The 27,746-nt window shown below is 42.5% G+C and overlaps 1 protein-coding gene across 5 annotated transcripts in view; it reads left to right on the forward strand.

Moving 5' to 3' along the window:
* LOC111265317 (uncharacterized) overlaps positions 1-13,389 on the forward strand; it is a 41,330-nt gene extending 27,941 nt beyond the window's left edge. For 4 of the 5 annotated variants that reach the window (XM_022841883.2, XM_022841882.2, XM_022841886.2 and 1 more), the window contains one exon: positions 6,143-13,389. In XM_022841883.2, the coding sequence (XP_022697618.1) occupies positions 6,357-8,273 (1,917 nt within the window). In that variant the 5' untranslated portion in view covers positions 6,143-6,356 and the 3' untranslated portion in view covers positions 8,274-13,389. Of the gene's footprint in view, positions 1-5,328; positions 5,491-6,142 lie in introns of those variants that run through there. The other variant, XM_022841885.2, reaches the window with a different exon arrangement.
* Positions 13,390-27,746: the final 14,357 nt, after the last annotated feature.

Genomic DNA, 27,746 nt, shown 5'->3' on the forward strand with positions numbered 1-27,746 from the left:
ACAACTAGAAAAGCTTCTTCAGTGTAGCAATGTGATATTCAAGCGCATATCGAGACTCTATAAGGCTTTGATAAAGATGACGATGGACAACTATAAACTTTCCGTCGGTGAATCCCATGGCAGCTCCGTTTTCCATATCAATAGGCGTGAGAATTGACCTAGGTTTAACTATATTCGTGTTACTACCTGTAGGATTGTATAGCACGGATCGTTCCACGACAACCACCAAAGTTGGGGCGGATCCCTGAAGGACGCGTAAAATAGAATACACTGATTTGGTACAGCTCGAGGCGAAGAAATCTTACGTTTGATGTAAGCGTGCGTTCCTTAAGGGACGACTTCAGTGAAAGGACTAAGCAGAAAGCGCTAAGGAAGGAAAGAAAGAACAAAAACTCAAGGAGCACTAATATCGAGTTAAACACGTTATTTCTATATAGTTATAGCTCGACCTAAGCTACGAGTAGTCTCTACAGAATTACATCGAATCGCAGTGAATTGCTCAAATATTATCCTACGCGGATGTCTATTTACGTGAACGTTCATTTATGGCCTAACGAAAATCCGCCATCGCGCGTTTGTCCGCACAATCGGAACATGAATATGAACAAGGGGAAATAATAGACAGGTCCAGATTAAATACAGACCAACCGAGAAACAAAATATAATATATGCAAACAGTCGAACAGCACATGGAGTGGCGCTGCGAGAATACTGAGGGACCGCTCTGTGATATACACTAAACTCGCTTTCTCTGAATAACAGTAGAAGTTTTTGCAAAAACCTCGGCCAGCCGTTAAATCTCGCCCCCGACATTACTCTAGCATCCGCTAAAACGATGCTTGGGTGCTTGTGCCCATCTCACCTTTCCCTCATTGTTAATATTGAAGCCCATGTCTTTCACCGTCCTTAGCGAGGTCGTGTTATGCCCTAGCCGTTGCCATCGCAGCTGTTCGAGTGATTAAATGTCAGATGTACGGGTTCGAGCCCGGTCACATGAAGGGACACTCATCTTCTTTTTTTGACAAGGTTCAGCGAAGCACAGTAGCGACGTCGTTATCCAACAACCCGTAGACTAGCATAGTCAATGGGAGCAGCAAGTAACTGTCTTCACCGAGAAAAATAGGCCGATATTCTAGCTGATAACAGTACACTAGCGAGAACTGCGGTCCATTGTTACCTGGATGGAGTTGGTGGAACCCGTAGCCGAACCTGCTACGTCGAGATCGCGTTGGGCTGGGTGCAATGCTACTGTGATATTTACGTTTCAATAGCTCAACTAGTTGCATAGATAAAATCATACGATATATGTATAACCGGTTGGAAGAATTCTTATTTATTTTTATATAGTTATTATATAGTGTTTACTTGTTTTTAAAGAAATTGCTAATTCTATATCAGGCCCAGCCTGTAGGCTCAAAGTGTTCGGCGGGCTGGGCGCTAAATTCACTTACTAAAACCCCTTCAAAGACGATTAGCAGTTACATTATATCCATGTATATATATATATATAGAAATACGGTTATCGCGAGTAGATCTTGGTATATAGTTAAACTGTATGATAAGAAACCTGTTACGAAACATATTCATCCCAGAAAAACATTGTACAACGATCTACATTAGTGTGTTTTCTTAATACCGAATTACCTTCCTGAAATAGTGTTCGCTTAAATAGCTATCTGAAAACGGCGCTTCCACAGGAACTAAACGAGTTAGCATCACGTACAGATGAACTTTTTCAGCTCGCTCAGATAGACGTTATTACATTTATCATAATACATCCATAATCGGACGTAATGAGCTCCATTTTCCAGTCTGCTTTGCGTTGCACCCACACCGGCGGACGGAACTCGGCCATTACGATGGTCATGGACGCCATAGTGGTAATGCAAAATGTATAAAGTGTTCATCACGCACTGTTATGCTCCATTGGACGCCCCCTAGACCGCGACAGAAACGATATGTCGCTAGAGAATAGCAATCGAATCAGTAAAAGCTGTCGACGAACGTCGGCCAATTCTACTTTTCGTGGCTGCCTACCTTTTATAGTTCGCTTGTCCAGTGCCCCATTTTGCCTTCGTCATAACATATGCCTCCGAGTCTATAATCGCGGCTCGCCCCATCATAGCCACTGCCGCAACAGCCCATTATAAGTTAAATAGTTATTGCGATTGCTATGGCCATAGGCACAGAAAAAGCAGTTGTTTACTGAAATTGAAACTATTACACTCGTCTGTTGCACACACCAATTCTACTACGGTGGCCTGAACTCCAGGACAATAATATCGGGCGACAATTACAAAAAGGTGAGGCCAAGACGAAACTCCTGCCTGGTGTTGCTAACTACGCGTTGGCAGTTATCGATAGTATTTGAATTTCGTTAGAACACGCAAAGCTTAGACGCGAGGAAGACGTCTATGGTCAGTGCAAGCCAATTTAGGCACGTTCAAATAGCTCCAAATGTAAAAAAGAAAAAAAAACCCTTTACCAGAATTATCCAACGTCGCAGGCATCACCCCGGTTTATAGCGAACTTTAAATCTGCATGTATATATATATATATATATATATATATATGCATGGAACCTGCCCAATGATCGCTGATTTAAAATTTCAATGTGGCAAGACTAAACGTAGGGACACATCTAGTAATCTAGACTCTAAATGGGGCCTGAGTACACTTCGTTTTGTGTTAAGGACCAGCCGCTTGAACAACTGTACCGGACTGATGTCCAATTATACATTTAGAGACATTTATGTAAATGTCAAAAGTGATTTATTCACTAGAGCTGACGGTGCTTTACGGGGTTACTGGGAACGCACAATTGATACATTGGATTGTTGAAAAACTTCACGGGTTTTTTCAGCTAGACACGCCAAACGCGTGAGATAAAACGAGTCGCGGGCTGACCTTGCTGTCGTTTAAGAGCTGAGATTTGCCCCTAGTAGATCTGCCAAAAATGTCCGGATATGTTTGAATTCACACTTGCGGTAGAGCGCGTTGAAGGTGGGCGAAATTTCTGCAAAGGTTCGCTACACTATGCAGTCCTATTACGAAAAATTCTACTGAAAATAAAAGAAGACTGTCCTGTTTATTACCAAGATGTGATACTGGAGCAAAGGGCCCAAAGATGGCTTCGTTTTGGAAATTTCAATGCGAAACGTAGCTTTGTGGTTGTGGAAATGGTCGACCAAATACGAAAGAATTTAATGAAATTATCGCAAGAGTTGAGTAGGACAGACATGTGAGCGGCCATGACACCACTAAGGACCCAAGCATTTACCAGCGGATAGCTTTCATGCGTTCGGGAAGAGCTGGTTACAAAAAGAAGCTCGATATTTTGGTGCCACATGAATTTGACGTAAAAGAGTTTATTCGATCGTGTTTGCATCTGCGGTACGACATATCGGTAATCAAACGGAACCGAGCCATTTTTAAGCGGTCGATTTATCGCGAGTGACGAAAAATGAATCACATATGATAATAATGTGCGAAAATACCGTAGTCAGAGCGAGCGGAACTTCTACAGCCCGTGACAAAGCCTGGGCAGATGTCGAAGAAGATTCAACGGGCATCGTGAGCTGCTGCCACCTGGCAAAACGATTAACTGCGACCTCTACCGGCCGCAACCAACAAGACTAGAACAAGCCGTTGAAGAAATCGACTGGAACAAATGAACAGAAGGGGCGTCTGTTTTCGTTACTAAAATTTTTATATAACCGTATACGTCTCTGACCATCTAGCAAAAACTGAAAGAATTTGAATGAAAAATTCTAACACATGTCCCGCATCATACGGGTCTTCGACCAACTAGGCGATTATCTGTTTCTGCAGGACTTCCTTGATGTTATTAATTTGGTTTCAATGGAGGAAAGCCATTTGTCACAATTCTCACTTGAAATTTTATAGTATAGTAGTGATCAGTAGAAGGTCAGCGCCCAAAATAGCACACATTTCATTCAGTAAGATGCGAAAAGTAATTACTTAAATTTTGGTTTAAAAACCCTCAGTATTTTTTAGAAAACCAAATATTTAATGCTTTGAGGTGAGAAATAATCGTATATTCAACGAATTTTAGAGATTATCATTTTTTGCGAAGATGTAGACAGTCGTTACGACGCTGTTAGATATACAGACACAAATTCTCTCTCTCTCTCTCTCTCTCTCTCTCTCTATATATATATATATATATATATATATATGTAATTTCTACGCTCATGATGAGTATGTACATCCCGTAGAAGTTAAAGGAAATGCCCTCCGTCATGTTTCTGGTTACTGTTTCGATAGTTGTTGCCGTCGCAGCAAAATTATCCTGTGTACCTTAAAAATAGCTTCGCGTCTGGTGTCGTCTATAAAGCTAGACGTCATTAGAAAACCTTTTTCAGGAGAGGAAAAACTTACGATCTTGAAGCGTATCTTTCGACCAAGGGTCGCCAAACAGACCAAGTGCGTTTTCAGCGTACTCTCACTGGGCTTTTTCGTTTGTCTTCTACCTTTATCTAGACGATTCTATGTGGAAGACTTTGCAAATCGCCACGAAGAATATTCTACCCACAGGCTTGGTCAAATGCCTTGAAGCTTGTAGCTATTCAGTACAAGGTAGCAAAAGACATAACAACTGTTTTGGCATGATATCTTTTAACTGGGTTATTCAGTTTATTGTAGAAACCTTCTATTGTGCAAATTCTGTGTTTCATAGCCGATAAAATGAACTTGAGGCTTTCGCGGATGAGTTTGCGTCATGAACATGTACACTATGCCGCGAGAAAGGTGCACATCCTAAAGCTAATTGTTCACGTACCAAGCTAGACACGTTTAAGTATGTTTGTATTTAGAAAGCAGTTGCTGTTATTGTTGTTAAGCAATAGACCACGTGAGTTCAAGAAAGTAAGCTAAGTTCTATGGCTAGAATGTAAGCAGATTTGAGCGAAAATCCATAAACCACAATAACATATAGTGGAGTTTCATTAAGTTCTTGGAATTGGAAAAGTAAGTTCCTGATTACTTACATAACACATCGCTGCTTTCACCTATTCAGGCTCATTATAAATTTGGCAGTTGACGAGTTCGACGACCTGTTTAAATAACTTCCATATTGCATATATTTATACACTCTGAACATACTGTTAACAGATAGTGGCCTTGATTGGCCACGTTAACGCGGACATAAATTATGCCTGCAGCGGCTGTAAGACTAGCTTACGAAATCGATACAGCAAGTTGTTTACATAAAAAATGCAGGAAACCGTAACAAGGTTCATACCCCCTCGCCCTCGCCCTCGCCCTCGCCCTCGCTTCGACCCCCTTGCCCGCCCGCCTATCCCACGAACACAAAGGATCACCAATGGACGAACCGTATTCTTTCTATGGATTATGTATTCCAAATATATAGTAGTTGCAATACAGGTGCAGATAGAATGCACTAATGCAGATAAACAGGGACTCGTTCACGGTTTCGGTATATTTTGCGCATCGCGTCCTCGATAGCAGGTGAGATCACAGACGCGACGCTTCAGACAATAACGCTGTTTGCAGGTTATTATCACACGATTAGTAAGTATATCTACAGTTACCAACAACGGTCATTGACGTTGTCGTGGCGCGACTTTTGTCGTTATGGCCGCTTATGCAGCTGCGTTCGCAGCTGAGGACAATGAAGTCTTCGGTCATCTATTGTTACTTGAAGCATCGACGTAGCATACATCGTGTAAAATGTGCCAGGCCACAGACGACCACTGGCCAAAACAAATAGATTAGTTAGGAAGGTGTTACAGGTCGTCTTTGTTCTACGGAAATAGAGATTGGCGGTGCAACCTAAAAGGTAGCACATTGTATGTGTATCCTAATAAGCGTCTTATGATGAAGCTGACGTTGATAAACACTCGATCATGACAATACGTATAAATAGCAAAGTAATCACACTGCCCGAATAACCCACAACACTTCAGACGTATTTAGAAATATACGCAAAAAGAATAATTTCGCAGAACCGTACGCAGACTTCGCATTAATTACTGTCCGTTCCACCCGACCAGTTTCGAAGGCTGCGAATCTACGCTACTTCAGATGCTTGACTGAATAATTTAGGCCAACCTTTTATTGCTGAACTGTTGCTAACCTGCTTTGCATTGTGGGGTTTCAGGTGGAATCCTGCTTTCTCTTGGATCTGCCACGGCAGATATCATGAAGATTGCCACTTCCTGAGTACCACCGGCTGAATAGGTGTCCTGTACCAGTTGCATGACTGCTCCGAGCCAACGATCAGCAAACGGCCATTTGCAGTCATAGGAAACAATTCAACATCAACGACAACAAAAAAAATAGGAGGGAAAAATCACACGCACCTACAAATCGCGATGGATTACTACGATCGTTCAGTTAGTCGGGCCCGCGGCCGACTGATCGCATCTAGACAAGCCTTCTTCGAACAGGTGGCTTGTCCCCAGTCTGCGCGAAATGGCCCAGACCCTAACATGAACATCACAAATCTGGTCGACGAAAAACTCGAAAAATTTACCCGCTCCACGCAGGAGGCAACGAAGAACCTCGCAAAATCTACACCCGACCTAACGGCGCTCGAGGAGAACGCCAATATTAGGGTGAGTCAGCATCTATCCAAATCGCGCGGCAACTTGAACCAGACATTCGACAGTTCGCTATTCGTTCCACAACGTAATAGTGCCACTGTCACCGAGCTAGACAATCCCGGTTCAGTATCAGCTAGCAAATCGTTCAGTTCCTACTTCACCCACAAAAAGCCACCACTTCCACCAAAAAAGCCCTCATCTCCTCCACCGCCTACACCTGTCAGAGATTTTAGCAATGGCGGCAATAAGGAAAACCGAGAACCGTCTGTGATCGGCCAGACTCAAGCTAATTATACTCAGACAACAACGCCTTTGGGGGCAGCAGTAGGAGCTAATAGTATTAATACCAGCAGCTGCAAGATATCGGAATTCGATCGTATCGTCAACTCGATTAAATCCACGGACACATATCGCCGATACAAAAATCATCCATTGCTTGCCCAGCCACCGGATATGCGTCGACGCAGTAAGAGTCTCGGTTTCCTGGAATTCGACGAAGACGACAACTGGATACTGCCGGTTTCAGCAAAGGTGTCCGTTGAGCCGGTGTTTCCTGAACTCAGCGAACGTTCCGTGTCAACGACCCATCTTGCCAAAAAGTCGGGCAGCTCAGTGGGTGCCGGTGGTTCATCGGAGGATGGAGGCGCTAGCGGCACAACCGATGATGAAGATGACGTCCCTATTCCGTGCAATCGCTTGACAGCAGCTAAATCCGAGTATGAGCTACGAGTTGAAAAATCTCTTAAAAACCTCAACCTGCCCGATTGGTACACGAAGTCGAGCCGGCCGTCAAGCCGGGCGTCGATTTTGTCTGGTCGTGGCACACCTGCCATGTCTAGTGAGCGATTCATCCGTAATCGACCTGATTATGAGTCGTTCCGTAGCGTCCACTCGACGACGAGTGCAAGCGGAGCCCCGAAACGAGATATATCCATCTTTAGAACGACAACGCCGTCCTGGAGGAGCTTCAGCTCGATTCGTAGGAGCAGTCCGCCGACGCCAAACTCCGAAGCCGAACATGAGAGTATGGAAAAAACTCAGAACTGGATCAACTCTCAACACTCTACTATCTCCGACTTACATCACGATCAGACTGCGCAGCAACATCGAGCACAGCAACAAACCACAACGCGGCACAATTCGTCCAGACGAATTCCGGCGACGACATGCGCATCCACAACAACAATGAACCCACCCTATACGGGTTGGCGAAGGACCTGCGAGGTCGGAGTATCTTCTCCTTTCGAGACCCGCCGAACAAAGGACTTTGGCAGTTCGGACAGCACTGAGTATTCGTCGTCCTTTGAAGAGAAACGCTATGGCAGTGAACGCTACTCGTTTGTGCAGGCCGTCAACAACTCGGTTCTTTCCGAAGATCAGCAAAGCTATCTTGAGACGAGCTTTGATTCATCTGCTCTGCTTACCTCAGAAGTTTACCATGACAAGATGTGGATAGAGACTTCCCTCATCTCGCGGCCTGTCGAAGGCGGTTTCCAGAAGACCGATTTTCACGAGACAACTTACAGGGAAGGGAACTTCCCAAATAATGACTATTCGGATTCGTTTAGTGTGTTCGAAAAACGTGAACAACGACATCCTGATGTGGTCTATAATAACAAGGAAGCTCCTCCACGACCCACGACACACCATCCCTTTTCGGGAGGACTTCTCGAGGCGATCGTGTAACTGTCGTCCGCGGTACCAGCAGAACAAGACGGCTCTCCCGGTTACCAGAAAAAAAGCAGCCGTGCATTATATTTAGAGAATCGAATAAGGCCCACTGGAAATCCGGTCATCGTAGTTCCCGTAGCCAACCAGTAATCTCGCCACCATTACATACGCGATGAGCGCTCCTTAGAAAAACATCCGCCTGGGAAAACGCGGATGTTTTTCTAAGGAGTGGCTTTTCTTATTCTGTTATTTTTTTTGTTGTTTTCTCGAAACCTGGGCGGCCGTACTGCGACTTCTTCGGGACCCACAGATCGACCTACATGAAGATCGTGGAAAAGGAAACAGGCACTGTGTATTTGCCGCACATATATATACAAGAAAAATTGCTGACCACCATGACGATAATGATAAAAATTATCTGTACCCCCTACTAGAAAGTAGCCACGGTGCAGCTTGCTTGAAAGCGGAAAAAAAGATTAACAGAACGGATCGCGCCGTCTCTACGCGAATGCGCTGACAAAGAACGCCACTGCTAAGTCTTCGATTGATGTAAAAACAGGCGGGCATTTTATGTCCGCGGCGGCAAATACGTTTACTAGAGAATTACGGAGAGACGAAGACGAAGAAGCGAAAATGTACCCAACTTGACATGGCTATAGTCTTTAAGTGATTCGTATAACAAAAGACAATGGATGAACTAATAATTCAATATTAACTATGTGGATTGTTTCTGGACGCTACTATACCACAGCATTGTTGAATGTTGATGATGGCGTTGATTGCAAATATCGACTCTTTGTTTTTAAGTCAGTATACAGTATCGACGTAAAACTGTTTCATTGGGGTTGATTAACTTTGTGGCAAAAACCCTATATAGGCACATGGGATACATGTGGTCTAGCAGGACTACGGCTTCAATTAACAATAAACCGAGTTCATAGACTGTGAAGAAAAGTAGAAATAACTAGCTAAATAAATATACGTCTATGAAAATCTTTTCAAACGTATAACCCAGCCCCTAACCTGGCGACCCACGCGTTAGTGGGTCATGTACAGAAGAGAAAAATGCGATATAATATGCAAATATTTATAAATATACGAACCGACGTCAGAAAAGAGCATATTACTCCGTTACCCAGTGGAACAGTGAAATAAATAAATTTATATGTAAGTCACGAAATAAAGCCGAGTATTTATAATCGAGCAAATATTAGTTTATTAGTAGTACAATAAAGCGAGGGTGAAGTGGAAAAATTTTCCGTTAAAAAAGCCATCAGCATCTCAGAAAGAGAGTAACGATACTCACCATGACATCGCGCCAAGTTTGCCTGTACACGAAACGCATATACAGAATGTATCAAAAGCCTCTTGTCAAATTTGAAAACCTTCTCTTCGAAATTTTGAAGGTTACTTATAATATATATATATATATATATATATATATATAGGAGGCCATTACCGTTTTTCTTCTCATATGTTACTGCCACCACACTACAGATATTAGTCACGACTATTCGTTGTTGTGTATCGGTTTGCAATGCGATTCTGGTAGATAGTCCTGCACGATCATCTCCTTCGCGTCGTCATTACCTGGCAGGACGATGGCTAGCTGTCGATCTCTCCTTATATCTACGTGTCTGCGTTACGCTATAGATCGGGATCAGCGGCCATACAAGCCGAACCCAGACTAGAAAACAGCACTCCACAACGCTATCCACCTGCGTGAGCACCGACGGCAATGACGGAGATTCTTAGCAGTTTCCTTTTGGCAAAGGAAAAGAAGAGGCACAATTGAATGAGGGGTGGATACAGTGATGAATGGACGGACACAGGGAGATGGACAACGTAAAAAAAAGAGAATAAGGTATAAAATCAGGCAAGACAGCAACAGACATCAAGAAATACTCAGGAAACGAACAACAAACGTAGAAAAAGACGTCGCATAGCAGCGATAATAGCGCTAGTCATTAAACAACAGCAATCAGGTGCAAGGAGCATTAAATACAAAAAAAAAAAAAACACAATATCAGACGAAAGCAGAGCGGCTCGATATGCATGTCGTTATCTCTCGCCGTACTGAAGGCTTCGAATGTACCAATGGTGGCGATGACCGTCGAAGTCATAGCAGTGATATAATTTCCACCACTCCAACGGCCTATGGTATCGACAGTGCCAAAAGCGTAGGGTGCCTTAAGGAGAATCGCATTGATTCGCCATGACTTGGGTTGATTTACCTTCTTGACTGCGGCGCGAAAATGGCCACTCGAAAAGTTGCTATAATTGGCTGATTTAGACAGGGAAATAGCAAAAAAGATGGACCATTTCGTTCTTGTTGGAATTGCTATTGGGGGCCCGTTTGATCGCCAAAGGGATCAGTCACTTTACTTCACCCGAGTTCTCTCCAGTCACTCGCGGAGTTGAATGGATCGAAAATCGCCCAATACACTCAAGTAGTGAGCGGCTATGTGAAGTAGAGGGTCGTGCGGATCTTTCAGGGGAGCAACAGCTACAGGTGCATGCTTGATACACATCGTCAGTTTCGAATTTGCAGCGGTGGCAGCGTGAGGCCCCTTTCCATCGTCGCTTGTTGAGGCGTGCTGCTTATTTCACTGCTTTGTGGTCATCATCAATACAACCCCCTCTCGTTGCCATATGGCCGCGTTCAACTGATGAGTCCGGCTGGTGATTGCGTCTGAAGTCAATGGATTGGTCGGTTACTCGATGTGATATCAGGGTTTTGTTACAACTGTGTACAATATATGACAAATTTTGACTTGATTTTGCCAAGCAGGTTCGCATACGACTGTTCAAAAGTGGAAACAGCAATAGCAGTAAGCTTCGAAGTTACACAAATTTCCAGCCATCTTATGACATCGCACCGTGGTGCAAACTACGATTACGGAAAGATGGCCGCGAGCTCTTCGCGACCGTCTTTGTGAAAATGATCTGTTCGAAAGGGGTGTACACGGGTGTAACTCCCTGTGTCCCCATCTATGCACACAAGGTATACCTGGCCTCCTTGGTTTAATCGTACATACTGTCAATGGCAAGGCTTGTGTTAGCAAACCCGGGCTAAATCGTTGTTGCCCAAACTAGCTATTGATATGGATATACGTGTGGTAACAAAGAGACTGTAATTAATTAGCCATCTCTAAGCATGCACAAGCCTGGAAGCACAATAACGACAAATTTTTGTGCTATCCACAGCAGTTATACACGCTCAACGAGCGTTCAGTCTATGATGAGGTAGTTGCCATAGAAATGGAAGTAGTCTGCCGTCATTTGGTACCTAAGGAAGGACAGATGTTACCGAATTAAGGTAACCGTAAAATATATGCAAATTCATCCGGCTGAACTAAAAAAGAAGCATTTTGTAATAAAATACAAATAGGTCAATTTCTTATGATATTTGCTCTGAGAAAATTGAAGGTCCTGCATGAAGATAAGAACAATCTTATCGATTCTTTCTTAGCGATTAAAAATGCTAAAATTAATAAAATAAATAGCAAAGTTACGAAACTAGTTTGTCAAATGGGTGAGTACAGTCTAAACAAACCGCTCTATGTCTATCGAAAGTTAGAGTGCTACTTCACATTTCATCAATAATATTTAGATGAAAAGAAGCCTATAAATGATTATATATTATGGTATTTTAAACAGTTTCTGGCTGACTGTGACATGCTAGCCATGAGTGGGTAACAGAGTAAGCAGACTAGAAAAATGACCGAATCTCATCAATAAGGCTCAACGATCGCTTACCTTAGCCTGTTTATGTCGCCCAAATAGTTAAACGGTAAAAAAATCATAGGTTTAAAACCGGCTGTAATTATGAATGAACATGCCGTTATCGAATAGACCAAGCAAATACAAATAAGTATCCCGTATGTGACGGGGTCGCTATTTAAGATAAAGTCCCTTTAGCAAACTAAAAGAAAGACGCTCGTCGATCATTCGTTAAAAGAGCATAATCATGCCCTATACCCAGTAACAATGTTATGGAGGATGGGCTCATCGGGCCGAAGTAAAAGTAACAACATATTGCTCAACGGGCCCGAACGGTTTCTCACGCAACTCACAGAAAATACTACCGTGCTTTTGCGTACTTTCGTAGGACAATGCAACGAGTATATGGATTGGCTGCAAGATCGCGATAACAACAATAACTATGTTATTACAGGTCGATAAGCAAACAAATAAATAAATAATCATGAATTATGTGAAGTAAACTTTTGACGAAGTACAGCTTGCAGAAAGCCGGCCAGGAGTAAACTCTGAGCCTTTTGTAGGCCCTGATCTTTTACCAATGTTGAGCCTTTTCGGAATTGATGGGTGACAGCAGGGTAACTGGAGCACCGACGATTTGTGCAACTATGTCCCACACCCTAAATCAACAAGTACCCATTATAGGTAGTAGTGTCTTTTCTACTATAATAAAAAAAAACAGCAGCAGAGAACGGAAATGGTCGTATTTATATGATGATTTTTCTTATGTTTTGTTTATGTTGTGAGTGTAGGAGCTTCTTTGATTGGAACTGGAACCAGGCAGCACGAAAAGGCTACGTCGGTATGGAATTAAAAAAAGGCATTATCGAGCTAGAAAATAGTATAAGGTCTTGCTTAATTCGAATATAGTCAACGAACAGATGTGATGCTTTTCCTGTTGGGGGGGGGGGGGGTACTATGAATCAATAATAAGACATGCCTCAGGTCTTTTCTGTAAAAATTACACAGAAGGTCATGTAAGTAGGACCCAGATTATTCGTTGGCTTGCCTTTAATGCTATGATCCCGATATTACGTATATAGGACATTATAGAATCGAACAAGCGGCTTGGCAATATATGGAAACCTGATGTGTGTTTCGTCTAGTGAAGGCTTGTGCTGTTTCTGCACTTTACACTTCCCAAAATCCCGGTAAAAAGGCTCCTTTGGTCTGTATCTGCAGAATAATTATTTGTTTATAGCCTATTTGTAGACCTACCTTGGCAGTCGCGACGGTTTCATTCAAGGCCATCATTGTACTGCATCTCCTTTTTGTATTACCGCTCTACTGTATACATACGTGTCTTGATACAGCTGCGTCGATATATGAAGTTCGTATAATAAATCAGCTCATGGTGTTAGCATTTTAATTCGTTTCTTTTTCTTCTAACCAATAGCATAACCCGGTGTGTGTTAAGGCCAAAACCGATTCACTACCATTCACCACCTTTCGGCCCGTTCTATCTACGGCTCTCTAGTACTACCTCAATATGTCAAAATGTACATGTTTTGCCCTTTGTTAGATACTCAGTTATAAACGGCCATCACAGTATAACAACAGCTGCTGCACCGACCGCTGACAGAGCACGAAGTACTCAGTCGACGATAGAAGTACACGCATGCTCATGACGATGCTTTCTGGACTTTTTTTTTTCCATTCCTTTCCTGATGGCTCATTGCTGCTTGTTCGCTTCTTCCTCCGCCGTCCACCTTGAAATGCTTTGCGTCCAGGACCCAATGACGATACAAAAGCTGCACTCGCGCACTGACAGAGCACAACAACGCTGCCTGCAAGGAACTAAGGCCGAATAAAAGGCAAAGACTAGTAAGAAAGTTTTTACCATAAGCTCCGCTACGAGCGCATAGCCGTTAAGCCAAGACCCGCGCCTTTGCTAGGAGCTAGACGAAGCTGGCGGGCCATTTGAGCACCGGAGGGCGTCGACGAAACCCAGTTATTTGGAAGTAGGTGGTATGGATAAGACCAATCTCCAGTCTAAGGGACCTCTTCCTACTATAAGGCATATTTGCTGTAGGTTAAAGGCGTTGTCGCTATCGTAGTAACTACACGCGCTTCTGGCGACTCTTGCTATTGTCCGTGCCTCTTGCGTCGTCATCATTCGATCGGGGCGAGAGACAAACACAGACTTTTGTCTGAAGACAGCTCAGCCGAGCTGAGCTGATTTCGATTCTGACCTAGTGGTTATGGCGGCAGCTGTCGCGAGAACCAACAGAATGAATCTTTTCATCCGACTGGCTAAGACGCTTCTGGCTCGCAAATCGATGAGATGATGGCAACATCGCCGCTGCTCTTAGCTTAACAGACAATTGCCACTGTTATTGCTAAGAACATGCATTGAGGTCGAATGCGGAAAGATGGTAGGGGTGGACAGCCCGACCCTGGGTGAAAACACTGCTCCCAATCGCCGCCGTTAACGTAACACAGCAGCGTTCAACATATAATCTCCTCTGTATCGTCAAGAGAGAGGAACGGAGAAACGGGGTAATTACCAAAGCCCATACCCCAGTGCATATATACAGTAGTTCTCGTCGTAATATTAGTGCATCTAAACAAAGACATTACCCTTCGCGCACCGAATCCGTCCTGTGCGTGACCGGTGTCAGGGCGCTGAGAAGACTTTGTTCACTATCGTCATCTGGGCGTCATCAGGAGAATGAATGGTGACACCTTCACGATTTGTACGATGCGTCGTTTTTATTCAACTTGGAAAGACAGAAACAGAGATCCGAATAAAAGATGGCTAAAGATATATTTAGTTCGAAACTATGAAATTAGTCAGCGTCAATACTAATAATAGCAGAAGCAAAGGCAAAAGTTAGTCTCTGGTACCGGTCATTCGTTCCACTCTAGATAAAGTTTCCTAAGACCGAACACCAACCAGTGGACATCTCCAGCGCCTACGAGCCCAGATAAATGACATGTTCAAGCGCCTATATATAAGCAGGCTCACTAATTTTCATGAATGATGCTTCGTGCCGATGAAGCGGCTGGAAAATAAACAAACCCGGGGCCGATCGTATATCGCCCTGCTCGCAGTTGCGTATTGTGATGTGACGTTTTCAGAAGTGGACGGCCGAGATTCGACGCTTCACCAAGTTGTTCTACATTGCTTATATTGGGCAATGATGAGTAAGGTTTGATTGAACGCTAAGAACTGTAAATGGACGGTAAACTATGGCTTTTATGCGTTGTGACTGTGGCGTTTAGATATTGCTAGGTTACAAAGAAGATGCCTGTGGACGATTATCAAGTAACGAGAGAATGTGCCAACGATCGGTAGAGGCAGAAGCAAGCCAATGGCAAATAGCTGACAGATCGGAGACCGCGATGAGCGGTAGGCAACGTGTGTGTGAAACGAATGTAAAATGGACGTATTCGGTTTAGCCCAACGGCATCGATGGACCTGGGATTGTAGGCTGTTACTTGCTGTTACTAGCAGAGGTTTAGCTTTCTTTATTTATATAAAAATGAAAATGATGTATATATTTCAATTCCTAGTATACGATGTTTGACGGGGAATGCGCCTTATGAAATGTTGAATATAACATGCTCGAAATGAGGGATTTAGTTATTATCCTTATCATTATATATATATTTTTTGTGCTTTAAACTAGCCTGGACTAGGCGTAATAATATGACTTTCTACATGTAGTCGATTTTTTGACGGATTCACTTCCCGAAGAAGCAGCTTATTGCAATTTGACTGGTAGAGGTACAAATCTCAACAAACCGCTTATTCCTAAAATAACAATTGTATTTCTTTTAATAATTTAATTATTTTTTATGTAAAATTTGCTACGACTTAAAATTACAAAATTTAATTAAGTAGGCATTTGTAAATTACTTAATTGTAAACCTATTTGGCATTTGGAGTGTTACGTTCTGCAGCACTGTTATCGGACATAACTCGTAGGATACTACGGCTGGCACGATCTAGCTCATAGTCATTTTATGCTAACTAATCTTGGAGGTAAACCCCTTAAGCCACGTCTCAATGTGGAGCAAAACATACAATAGCACCTCGTTTAACAGGATTTGTCTAGCAAAGTGTAACGGCTAACCGGCAGATTGATAAACGTGTCCCGCTAAAAAGCGTTTCCACCTAATTATCGAAAGTAACTTGCGTATGCAGTAGATTCTAACTAGGTCAAACAGGATACGTAGCGGTCCATTTCGCATTTTTCAATCTAAATTTCAAGCAGAGAGCATAGGTTTGTTTGTAGAACAGCCACTAAAATAACGACACCCGCATCTGCAGTTCTATAATCGACATATACCATACACCAGGTATTATTAAAAATAGAATATTTATAATATCAACAAAACCTCGACGAAGAAGCTTTGCGGAATTTCCAAGTTGAGCGGACGCTTTTCACCGAATACGTAAACTTTATTGGAAGCTATATATTCCGTTAGTTTTTCTACCTTTAGCAAATAGAGTTAACAAAACAGCCAACAAAGAAAACGATCCATAGGACCTAGCGATGAACTGGGAACATCAAAAAGCAATTCGAACAGTTAGAGATCAGAAATTTAGACCCCCTTCTTGTGGCTCCGCGCGATGCCAACAGATCTATACTACCGCGATATTGATTGTCATTCCACGTGCACTCGAGCCCTGCTTTGTCCTATTCAGCTGATACTGGGGCATGAGTCAGGCCGGATGCACCTAAATAATTCGATGCATGGCCTTGTTTTGGGCGGCGAACAGTGATAAAATATTCGCTGCCGCGAATGTGTCCTCATTGTTCGTTCGCAGGCCACGAATGTCAAAGGCTGTGCGGTCCACAAAGTGTTAAAATACTCAGCTCAGCATTGGATTATACCATTCTGCACGTGTCACAAGGCGTATACGAAATTAGAAGTGCCTGTTTTCTTTATGTTTTTCATTTGGACAGATCGAGCCTCGCTTCATGGCCGAACTCTTCTACAAAAGAAAATAACACATTTACCATTGACGCAACACAAGTTCGACGCTAATCAATTTGGTAAGTCTGTAGATATTTTTCTAATTAGTTAGGGGGTCTACTTTTTCATTCGGCAGTGGACGCGCATCCCGCGTGTTTCAAACACGCGGATCAGCCCGGCACCGTTATATATTATGATCATTAGTATAAACAAATACAAGATAAGGCCAAACATTATGCAGGACGACCATAAGCAAAATTACTTTGAGATACGATATGCGTACCCGGCGAAACAAAATAAACGACAAGCAGAGATTTTACCTTTCCCTTCCGTGGCCCATTAAGCCATCTAACGAGAGTCAGCGCAGACAGGTAGCCTCGAACGCATACAAGTGCTTTATGCTATTCATTGTGCGTAGGTTCTCTATCCTATCATACGGACTTAAGTTTGAGGTATCTGATTCCCTACGATATTACGGATTAGCAATAGTGCGACGATGTTATAGAAAGGAGAAGATAATTTTTACTTTATGAAATCGTACCGTTTCACTATTAGTTGATACAACTTTAAATGGGTAGATGCTGCATCTGGGCGGTTAAGTTATATTGTATGGATATTGATCAGGTTTACTGATCAGGTTAAGGAGTTTGAAACGCCCACCGGACTGTTCTGATGTGAGAAGTAGCAACGAGACAGAGGCAGCGGAAATTGGCAACCCTTAGTCTGTTGGTACGATATATGGCACAGATGCACTCATACGGCGATACCCAATATGTAAAGCTCGAAAGAAGGCACCAACACGAAGAACAACAACAACAACAACAACAAACGACAAACCTGTTTGTCTAGTTCGTATAGTGTATTGTTGTTGTTGTTGTTGTTGTTGTTGTTGTTGTTGATGTTGGTGCTGTTTGTGTAACACAAATATCGAAACGATTAAAAAAATATTTGCATTAATGTTGTTAGTCTAACACAAAATCTCCTGCTGGGCTACCGGCTTGATAAACTGAGTTATAGACTACAGGAGGTAATTTGTTAATCTAAACGATTTTTCGTGTTGGGATCCCAATCAAAAATTCTAGAGTTCGTTATGTCCACGAAAAAAACGTACAGCATCTATGGGGATATGACGGATGACGGTGAATGCTTAGCCGGATGTATGGCGATCTTTTGCTTGTCTCGGTCTTTGAGCAAATGTTCCTCACACTTCCATGTGAACGAATAAGCTTCTTGGCTGAACAATTTACCATTTGTCAAACAATTGGTGGTAGCACCTGTGATAGATAAATGCTACATTGTTCAGTAACGTTCCCGTTCAGTATCTATGTATTTTCATTTCACTTATTGATTGGCAACAGCTGCTCTTTTACCAGCTCTATTCTCATTTTTCTGTCTGATTTTACGAACAGTAGAAAAAAAAACACATACAGCATTTTTTTTTTTGCTTTAGCCGTTTGTAGGTTCGATAAGTTGCTGCTGTTCTAGCCGTGAGTGGAAACTGGCCAGTGACTCAAAACAGAATCACCTACACGCCGAGCCTATTTTCAGGCGCGTACAGCAGTTTATATGATAGGCCCAACACTATCGTTGTTGTTGTTGTTGTTCAGAAATCGTTAGCACCGTCACAATTCGTAGCTAATGATGGTGTCGAAAAATGGCGTCGTTCGCAGTCTCTCGATCGTACGGGCACCCCTGAAGCAGCCATACCTGAACATTGACATATTTGCTATGTACTTGCTATCAGTCACTGTTCTACAGGCGCCCTCCACAACCGCATCCGCGGAGAAACACCTATCCAAACATATAGCCGGTGCTCATAGGTGCCACTGTGTAATTAGCACGCATCCGCGTAAAGATTTACTTTTAAGGTTACATTGACATCCAGATCATAACATTTCCATGACAGATACTATCCAATATGAGCAATTTCAATGAAATCATTAATACCTTTGCCATAGATACGCGATCAACGCAGGGTTATACAGATGCCATTTGAGTAAATTTGAGAACGCGTACTCCGAGCGAATTTCAACCCCAATCAAACCCACTGTGAAGCTACGAATCAGGCCGGCCCCACCAATGCGTTCATCTAAACTAGGGCACTATTGAAACCTCTGCAATAAACCTATTGTGAGTTTGTCAAATCAATTCCCTTATTCGCAATGAGTAATGTTCATTTGCCCCCCTCCTCTAAATACTATCAGTATCATTATGGTCTTTGCCGCTTACCGTATCCACTCCCTCAGGTGAAATAATAGAGGTTCGGCGTTATTTTGAAAGCGAACTTAGCAGCAGCGGCAGTTGCCATCGTTACAAAAGGATACTGAAAACGTTAACGGGAAACAACGCTGGATAAGGAACGCTCTCGTCTGATTAGCGCAAATGCTGTCGTCATCCAGATGGCTTTCTACCAGTGTGCGTTGAAGAATGGACTATTATTATAAACGATGGGTGATTTCCGAAAGCTTAAGAAAAGACGATAGGGTGGCGAGCGGGCTGAAGAACCTGGCCTTAGCAGAATATTCAGCAACAGCTATAGTAGTAAAAGCTTGTCGGACACCTTTTTGCCGAGATTTTACATATTAGTCGATACTAGCACCTAATTGATCGTCTGATCGATCTGACGTGTTTGTTGAGCGAATGTCTACACTTAAAATGTTTATGTCGAGATTTATGTCTGATTCTACTGATGTGTTAAGCATTTGTGTGTCAACGGCCGACTCTCAGTAGAAAGCACCGGCCTTATTTTGCCGTGCAAGACTTGAGATAATCGATCACTAACTTGATGCGGTAACATATAGCTATCGCAGACAACCCGTACAGCTGGGATAAATGGGTACGTGGGCGCACGTCTCCAACGCAAAGCAGGAACAACAAAAACACAGTACGACTATACGTCAAAACAGGATTTATTCAAAAGTTATCCGCTGCTGCTTTCATGCCAATTGTATGCACTAACTAGAATAGTAAACAAAAGCAATAAAACTACCGATGATTTCGATGACATTGTAGAACGTAACGTACTGGAATGAACCGATACCTCTTCGACGAGAGAAAAGAAACAAACATTTAATGGGTTAGTCCTCCCTGTTGTCTGTTTTAATCAAATGATGCCAATGACTGGCGTTTCAGACTAGGAATTGGTAACGTGGTTGTTTGCGGCACCGTTTGTCAACGAAACCACTCCCCCTGCCGTACTCGAATCCAATCGATCTCGAAGTATCCTTTCGGTGGATATGATGACATTGCGCAAATTGAACAAGTTGATGAATTTTCTATCGGTAACGAGCGCACCCATATGTGTTCTGCTTCATTCGATTGTGTTCGGTGATGCCACCTTTAAACAGCAAAGATTGATCATTGATACCCATTGACCTGGTCGTGACATTGCATGTTCATCAGCAGCCTTCTTGCCTTAGGGGCAAGAGCCAACTATCTGCTCGCATTGATAAACAGCCGAATCATTTCAGTAAGGCTCCGGCATTGCCAACAAGCGCGATAAAAACAGTGACAGGTACTCCGATATTCGACATCGGCCTTAGACCGATCACAGCGACATCGATAGCAATAGGCAATCTATTTGGCCACGTCTTCTTCTGTTAGCCTTGAGGGTGTCCGCTGTGGCTATGGCACTGGGCTTGTTCTCCTGATGCTGCAATGGTTGCCTACTAAACCCAGGAACCCATTGTGATATGGTCTAGGTTCAAAAGCGGGCATAGATAGTTGTCATTTTGTGATGGCAGGGGCCACCGGCCCGTTGAAGCAACGCTCTTTTAATAATTAAACTGATACTTAACTAACGTTTGTTCCCTATAGTAGAAACATAGTAGACAAACGTGACAAATTCGAGCACGCCTGGTTTCCGATTCGATTCGGAGCTAACACTCAATGACGTTGTCCAGCGTGAATTTTATTGCACTTCTTCTATGTGAATTAAAAATGCATCCATAGCATCGTGCCAAAGCGAGTGTTGTCCACTCCAATTGCGCCGAGAAGTTTGTTTTTACAAACAAAAGTACGTTAAGTTACGAAACATAGCAACTTAAGTTAGAGACACTGAAGACGAAATCGTTTCGTGCTGAAAGGAGCCAGCCGGCTAGCGCACTGCTCAACTAAGACTTTATGAATGCAACGCCTAAAACATGCACTAACTATAGAGCGCAGTCAGGTGCTTGTGCCATAAGGCGTCACATCTTGTTTTTATTATAACGATATGTTTGGCTTTTTCTACGTAACGTGTTTGACTTTCATTACATCTATGATATAAACGTCTATATTCAAGTTACCTATGCCGCAAACAACAAACATTTACAACAGACTTAACCCATTGACTGCTGCACAATTCGGGGAAATTTGCGTCGGGTAGTTAACAAACAGCGAGACAATATTTCGTCCCATTTCTTGTCTGCAGTATAAACCGATATCGCAGCGGTCGTCCCCGAACAATTCAGGGACCTCAATGATATCAAGGTGTAAGGGTGGTCAGAAGGTACGCACTTCTCTTCGCTTTCTTAGATTTATTATTATTATTACTTGAATTTTATCGAGCTAACAAAAGTAAAGTGACATTGAAAAGTCGACTAATGATCAACGGATGCCAGTAACAAGTGGGCGTACGCTTTGTTCTCTCCCGTTTTCCCAATTTTCGTCATCGGTGGTTCCAGAAACATCGAAGTTCTCTACCGTGACAGTTTTTTTTTGTCGAGGTCGTTCACCTTAACACATTCTCGTGGGCAATTAGCTTCTTTAGCTTATCCAGTCACCGCACAATTTTCTGCCACTTGTGTTGTTTGGCCCAGCCCCCTTTTCCTATTTCGTGAAGGTCGATGCACATCGGGTGTGTAATCTCGGAGCAGGAAGCAGGGATACCGTTTGATGCTACTGCACTATCGAGTACAGCTCTGGAACGGCCATTCCTGGGGCAACGGCCTATCAACAGCCGCTTACACAATCAATTGGCATAGCTTACACACAGAGACATCGATCAATCGACTATCGAAATGAGCAGATAGCGTAAAGTACTCACTCTCGAATAATAATCCCAACGAGTAGTTTACCGATCTATTGAATGACGGGCCTAGCTGTCGTCATGAGCAATGGAATCTGTCGAACAATCCGTCCATTAAGGTGTCCTGTCCAACGAAAACATTCGATGCACACGCATATTGGTTGCGCCTGTCAGTCGACTCATTTGCTACCGATGCCGTCGCTATTCCGTTGCTCCCGCCATCATTTCAACTCCTTAGACAACGATTCAGACAATCAGCATTCCATTGAATCCCCACCCGTCCCTGTTGCGACCTACCAGCAAAGCCCGATGCAGCCCACAGCGAAACACCCAATGTCAATAGACGCGACGACTCAAGCCCAACTCGGCCAAGCGGACGTTTCCGGTACGGTGCGATCTTATCAATCGTATAGTGCCATTATTATCCATGTATCTATTTGTACCTCGATGTACATCTATCTACTGATATGCACCTATGCACGGTAGGTACATTAGAAGAACTGTTCGCGTTTTGCGTTGGTTCTCCTATCGTAACCACCTGCAAAGATACTCCCCTACAATAAGTGAATGTACCTGCAATTTCATAGTCATTTTACAATAATAGGACTAAAAATAATGGCTATTATAGTGATCACTTCGCTGTGGCCCAGTGGGGCCCAATAGCTAGTTAGCTATTGACTATTGTATAATAAGAAAAGACGTTAACGCTTTTTTATTGTATAGCAGCAACGTCAGCATTATCGGGATTCAGTGAACGTTGTTTGAAAAACGTCATTTTTTATGAAGGAGGATGGAAGTACTTTAGAAAGCGCTTGAGGCGTCGAAGCAGATCGCCGTGACAATAGAATGAAACGGGCAGAACGATTTTTGTTTGTGGCCGAGCTGTCACGGCAACGCTTGCGGGGGCAGGACATCACGTTTTGTACGTTTCCATTTCATATATGAGATATAAAAAGGGACGAGCGAATTGTCTGCAACATAACTACTGGGCGTTCGCATTTCACTGGACGCGGTACGACATAGCGCAAAACGTTACTGCCTTTTTCTTAATTACAAATCTTGTATCTCACTACAATATAATACCATCTTCACACAGAAACACATTATATCACTCAGGACAGCGGATGATTAAATACAGAGAAATCAGCTGTGCTTAGGAATAGGCTTAACTTGTGCAGTTTGCCTCGACAACGCGCCTCGATTTAGCAGAGTTTTCGGAAGAAAATAGGGGACCCGTTGAAGAAAAACAGTGTACAATGACGGACTTGTATTTGGTCGAGTCTTTTCCCTGTTCGTTTACACCAGCACAGATACGTGTGTATAATTCAGTACGGGTACTGTTTGTCTAGCTCCTGTATGCTGATATTTTCCCTAGAGAAAAAAAGGGTCCTTTCGTATGAATAGATGACTAATTAGCTCATCAGCAAACGAGCTAATTAACTAAGACGGCATATACCACTGCTAGCAATATAGTTGTATCGCAGCGTACTTTTTTTGCCCAAGCGACAAACAACAATTGGACATAAGTATTTCGTCGTGAAAAAACATCAGAAGGTAGCGCTATCCTCAAACGCTCGTGCGATCTTCACCGGTACGGACACTGTGATTAGGTCGATAAAGGCCTAACGCAGCGTCGGTACTCTTCGTTTGCCCTCGTCGGGAAATCGTTGCCGCATTGCATGGCGCAGAGGCGTTGTCATCGTTGATGCAGCAAAATTCGCTCTTCCACGCATGTGTCCTTCGAAAGAAACAGACTTACTAAGAAAAGCCTATACACATACATAGTTTTCCTATAAAATCCAGTTTTGATTCGACGATCACCGATTCACCGTGAATATAGTCTTAGCCTAGCTAGCCGCTTCGCTATGTAAAGGAGAGGCGTACAATAGTGAAGAACGCCGTTAACCCATTTTCTGTTTTTTTTTTTCTTACGCGCCAGACTACTATATATCCTGTTTAGATATTTCCGACGTATCTTCGTTTGTTAACTTAGATCAGCTGATCAAGCCGTCAATTGACTAGGGGGAAAATACCAAAGGCTATTTAGGATTTATAACTTAAACGAACCGTTCAATCAGCGCACTCGAGCGCGTACTAAGATCCTCTCTACACAAGCTGATGATAACCCTGAATCTAAAGCATATGCCTGTAGCGATAAAGAGCGACACGTATTATTCTTTTTGCTAGCACAATTAACGACAGATAAATATTCGTAGACAAAGGATTAAAGTTCAAATTAAATGAAAGTTTCTCTTGTTTGTAATAATTTTTTTTGAAAAACTTCGAAGAAGTTCTCGATGGTGTACCGGTGAAACGATGTGATTAATTGTCTACACAGGTTAGTTGACATACTACTCAATCTATGAATTGTTTACGCAGCCCTACGAAATTAAGGCCCGTAAAATTTTCTCAATATAATAAGTGACCCGACACTAGAATCGTACAGAGCCTGTCTACCGAGAGTGTTTACAGGGAACTATCCCTATCTTGCAGTTACTTCTAAACATTGAGCCTAAGGCTAACAATTAAAATTAGCTCGTAGGCTCATTCAAAGCCCATACACTAAAACAGCTTATATCGTATGTTTAGCTTCAATCGAACATAACATAACACTATTGTATTTGACAACCATGATTACAGAACGAATATTTTTTAAAAGATCAACGAAGTTGTGCACTGTATATCTATACATAAAGTTTTTTACTTAGATGCCCGCCTTAACTTGAAAATTTTAGTCTTAACTCCCATATTTAATTTGTATGAACACTCACCGCTAAAGAAATCAATCGACCACAAAAATCATTCACGCAAACAAAAAAGGTTTTATACAACCTAAACGCTATTTCCAGCACATAATAGTTTACCTTAAGAGGCTGATGTGCCGACAATATATCATCAGACAAGATGACGTCTGCGTTAGTACTTTGGCGGACAATATCCGCATTTCGTCGCCAACGCCATTGAGTACAATTTGTTATCCAACGAATGCTAAGGCACGTCCAAGCAGGTCGGGTGAGGAACCCTATCGACGCGCCTGTTCATCTGTCAGGATCAGTCCTCTTGTCGGCTATAACCGATCCAGCAACATCCAGCGATATTGTGCAGACTTCTGATTGAAATTTTTCGAAAGCTACATAACTACCTCTTCTCCCCCTATGAGTATTTGATTAAAACGTCTGATATTGAAATACGCTGCTATTCAGATGTGGCCAAGGTGTCTGGCATGGCATGAAACCCTTCACGCTCATTAGTAATATATATCAGCATGACTAGCAGACATTCGAAATATACGTACCGTCAGCTAATAAGCTCAGCTATTCGATCGTTCAGAAAAAACGAAATATATATATAGTTGGCTGATATGTAGTAATTTGTCGCTGCCATCCATTATCCAACAATTCTATTTATTACGGGTACAGCCTTCAAGAAGGCTTCTTGTCGCCTGCCATAAAGGCCGCTTGATCGATGTACAAACACGCAGCAGTTCTAATGAAAACGGAAACCAATTTTTCCCTCAAGTCGTCGCACCTCAAAAGCAGTCATCTTTTACGGCGTTCGCAAGTGCAAAGATAAGATAATATATATATTTTTCTAAAATGATATATAAATATTATCCCAATTGATAGATGAATGACTAGAAAACGTAAAATACAGCTATTTTCATAGGTGTGTGATGCCAAAATAGTAACGATTCGTCATGTATCCCTAACGAGTATGCCTATAATTCGGATGAAGGCGTTAATAGCCAACCTCATAAGCAAAACGTTAAATAGATTTTAAGCAAAAAACGTTGTAGATGATATGTCTATTACCTGCCGTTAAGCAGCGCTGCCTTGGGCGGCCGGTGAAGGCGCCCTTCCCAGCCTACGCCGGGATAGGCGTCCCATGATTTAGCAGTAGGTAAACCACAGTCACGAAGACCAGTGGATTTCGTACAAGCAACATTTGATTTAGTGTGTTTGTATAGTGCAGAAATGCCATGGAACAAGTGACCTCTTTGTCACTGCGGATGGCAGAGGTGACCCTTTGTCTTTGCAGAGCTGCAGAGGCAATCGCTACGTAGGTTAAGATATTTAGGTTTTATAATGCATGGCGCAATTTGTTATTAGACATGTGTATACTTATAGCATATACGGTTACTTTTCGATTTGTTAGACAATCGAAGCCAGGCAGCGATGAGAAAATGCTAGAATATTCTCATCGAGGAATAGAATGTTTCTCATCTCGCCACACCTGGAATTTATATATTTTATATACACACACAATTGAATCGCATAGTGCTTGCAAAGCAGGTACGCGTTTCGGCGAGCGGTTCCTGTCATGGCAGATTTTTTTCATTATTCTGGGGTACCCCTACTCTCATCGGACATCCTACACTTAGGTAAATCGTAGTCGACGAAGTTACCTGTCGTTCATTCCAACAGATTTCTATCGTGCACTGAACAGCGACATACTTTAGTGTTATACCGACGAGACTTTCCACTGAGCGGCTTCAACGTCCATTGGATATGCTTGCACGTTCTCTGACTGAAGATAATGGAAAATGTTCTTCACTTCAAAGTATGACTAGCTTACCTTATCCCCGTTATGACATAGTTATTTTTTAATCATTTATGGGCTTTGATTATGTGTTTCTAGTTATGTCCTTCGTGTTCGACCGTTATGAATGAATTACGTTAGGTCACGGCATTACCCCTGACCCCCATTACTGCTAACGTGTGTAATTAGTCCTATGGAGTTTTAGCTGCTAACGTTTTAGATGACACCGTGAAGTGACCCCCTAAGATGATTAGGCAAAATGTCACAGCAGGTATGAAGCGAGATAATGATGGCTCTGTAGATGATTTTCAAGATAGTATATGTCTTCGATCCTTTAAAGTGAGCAGTCTGCCAGAAACGAAGTCAACATCCTCCTATAGTAACTCGATTCGTATTACGATGTTGCCTATCACAACTACCCAATCCCACTGGAGCATACCGTTGAAGATATCGAAAAATGTTGGGTTTCGACGAAGTAAGTCTTTGTTTCTAACGGCTATGTTATGAGCAATGGAAAATAATCACACTTTTCCTATATCGTTATTTGTACATATCTATCGTTTAATTGTATTGTATCTTTCTTCGTTCCGACGTTTTGCATAACTAGATGTCGTCGTCCAAACATAGCCAACTGATTCTAACTCGATAACATTGTTTCTCGTGTACTTATAATGGCCCGTACTCGGAAAAGTTCAACGTTTCTTTTCGAAACAAAACGTAATACATTCAACACTACCTGAAAACCCGTTGATAGTTATAAAGGTTACATGCGGTTATCACGTGTTTGGCAGATATAGGTCCAGAGCCATATGCTTATGCCGCCACCGAATTTCGATTTTTGCTTATGGCCATGTGCAACACAAACTACAGTAAAAATCCAGCTAAAATTTATTATCGCCATTGGAATACTGAGCCTCGACGTTTCTGAGAGTATTGTTGCTAACATCCGCCTTACTAAAGCGTTTATTTCATCACACACGTACAATATAAACACCTATCCCATATATATATTTCGGGTTTACCAGAATTATCGAGCAATAGACCCGTAACCATATTCCTATCGGAGTATCAAGTATATTCTATTGCGTCGGCAAAGTTATCACCATAAGCGAACTGAGTGTCACGATGCTTCAGGCTTATTTTATCCGGTCTTCTTTTTACTACACGATGCATCGACGATCGTCGTACGAAGTGTCACCATTGTAAATGCTACGAACGTTACCGTGATCATAGAATATGCGTGCAGAGTCAAC

This window comes from Varroa jacobsoni, unplaced genomic scaffold, assembly GCF_002532875.2.
Source record: "Varroa jacobsoni isolate VJ856 unplaced genomic scaffold, vjacob_1.0 scaffold_954, whole genome shotgun sequence".
Taxonomy (NCBI): domain Eukaryota; kingdom Metazoa; phylum Arthropoda; class Arachnida; order Mesostigmata; family Varroidae; genus Varroa; species Varroa jacobsoni.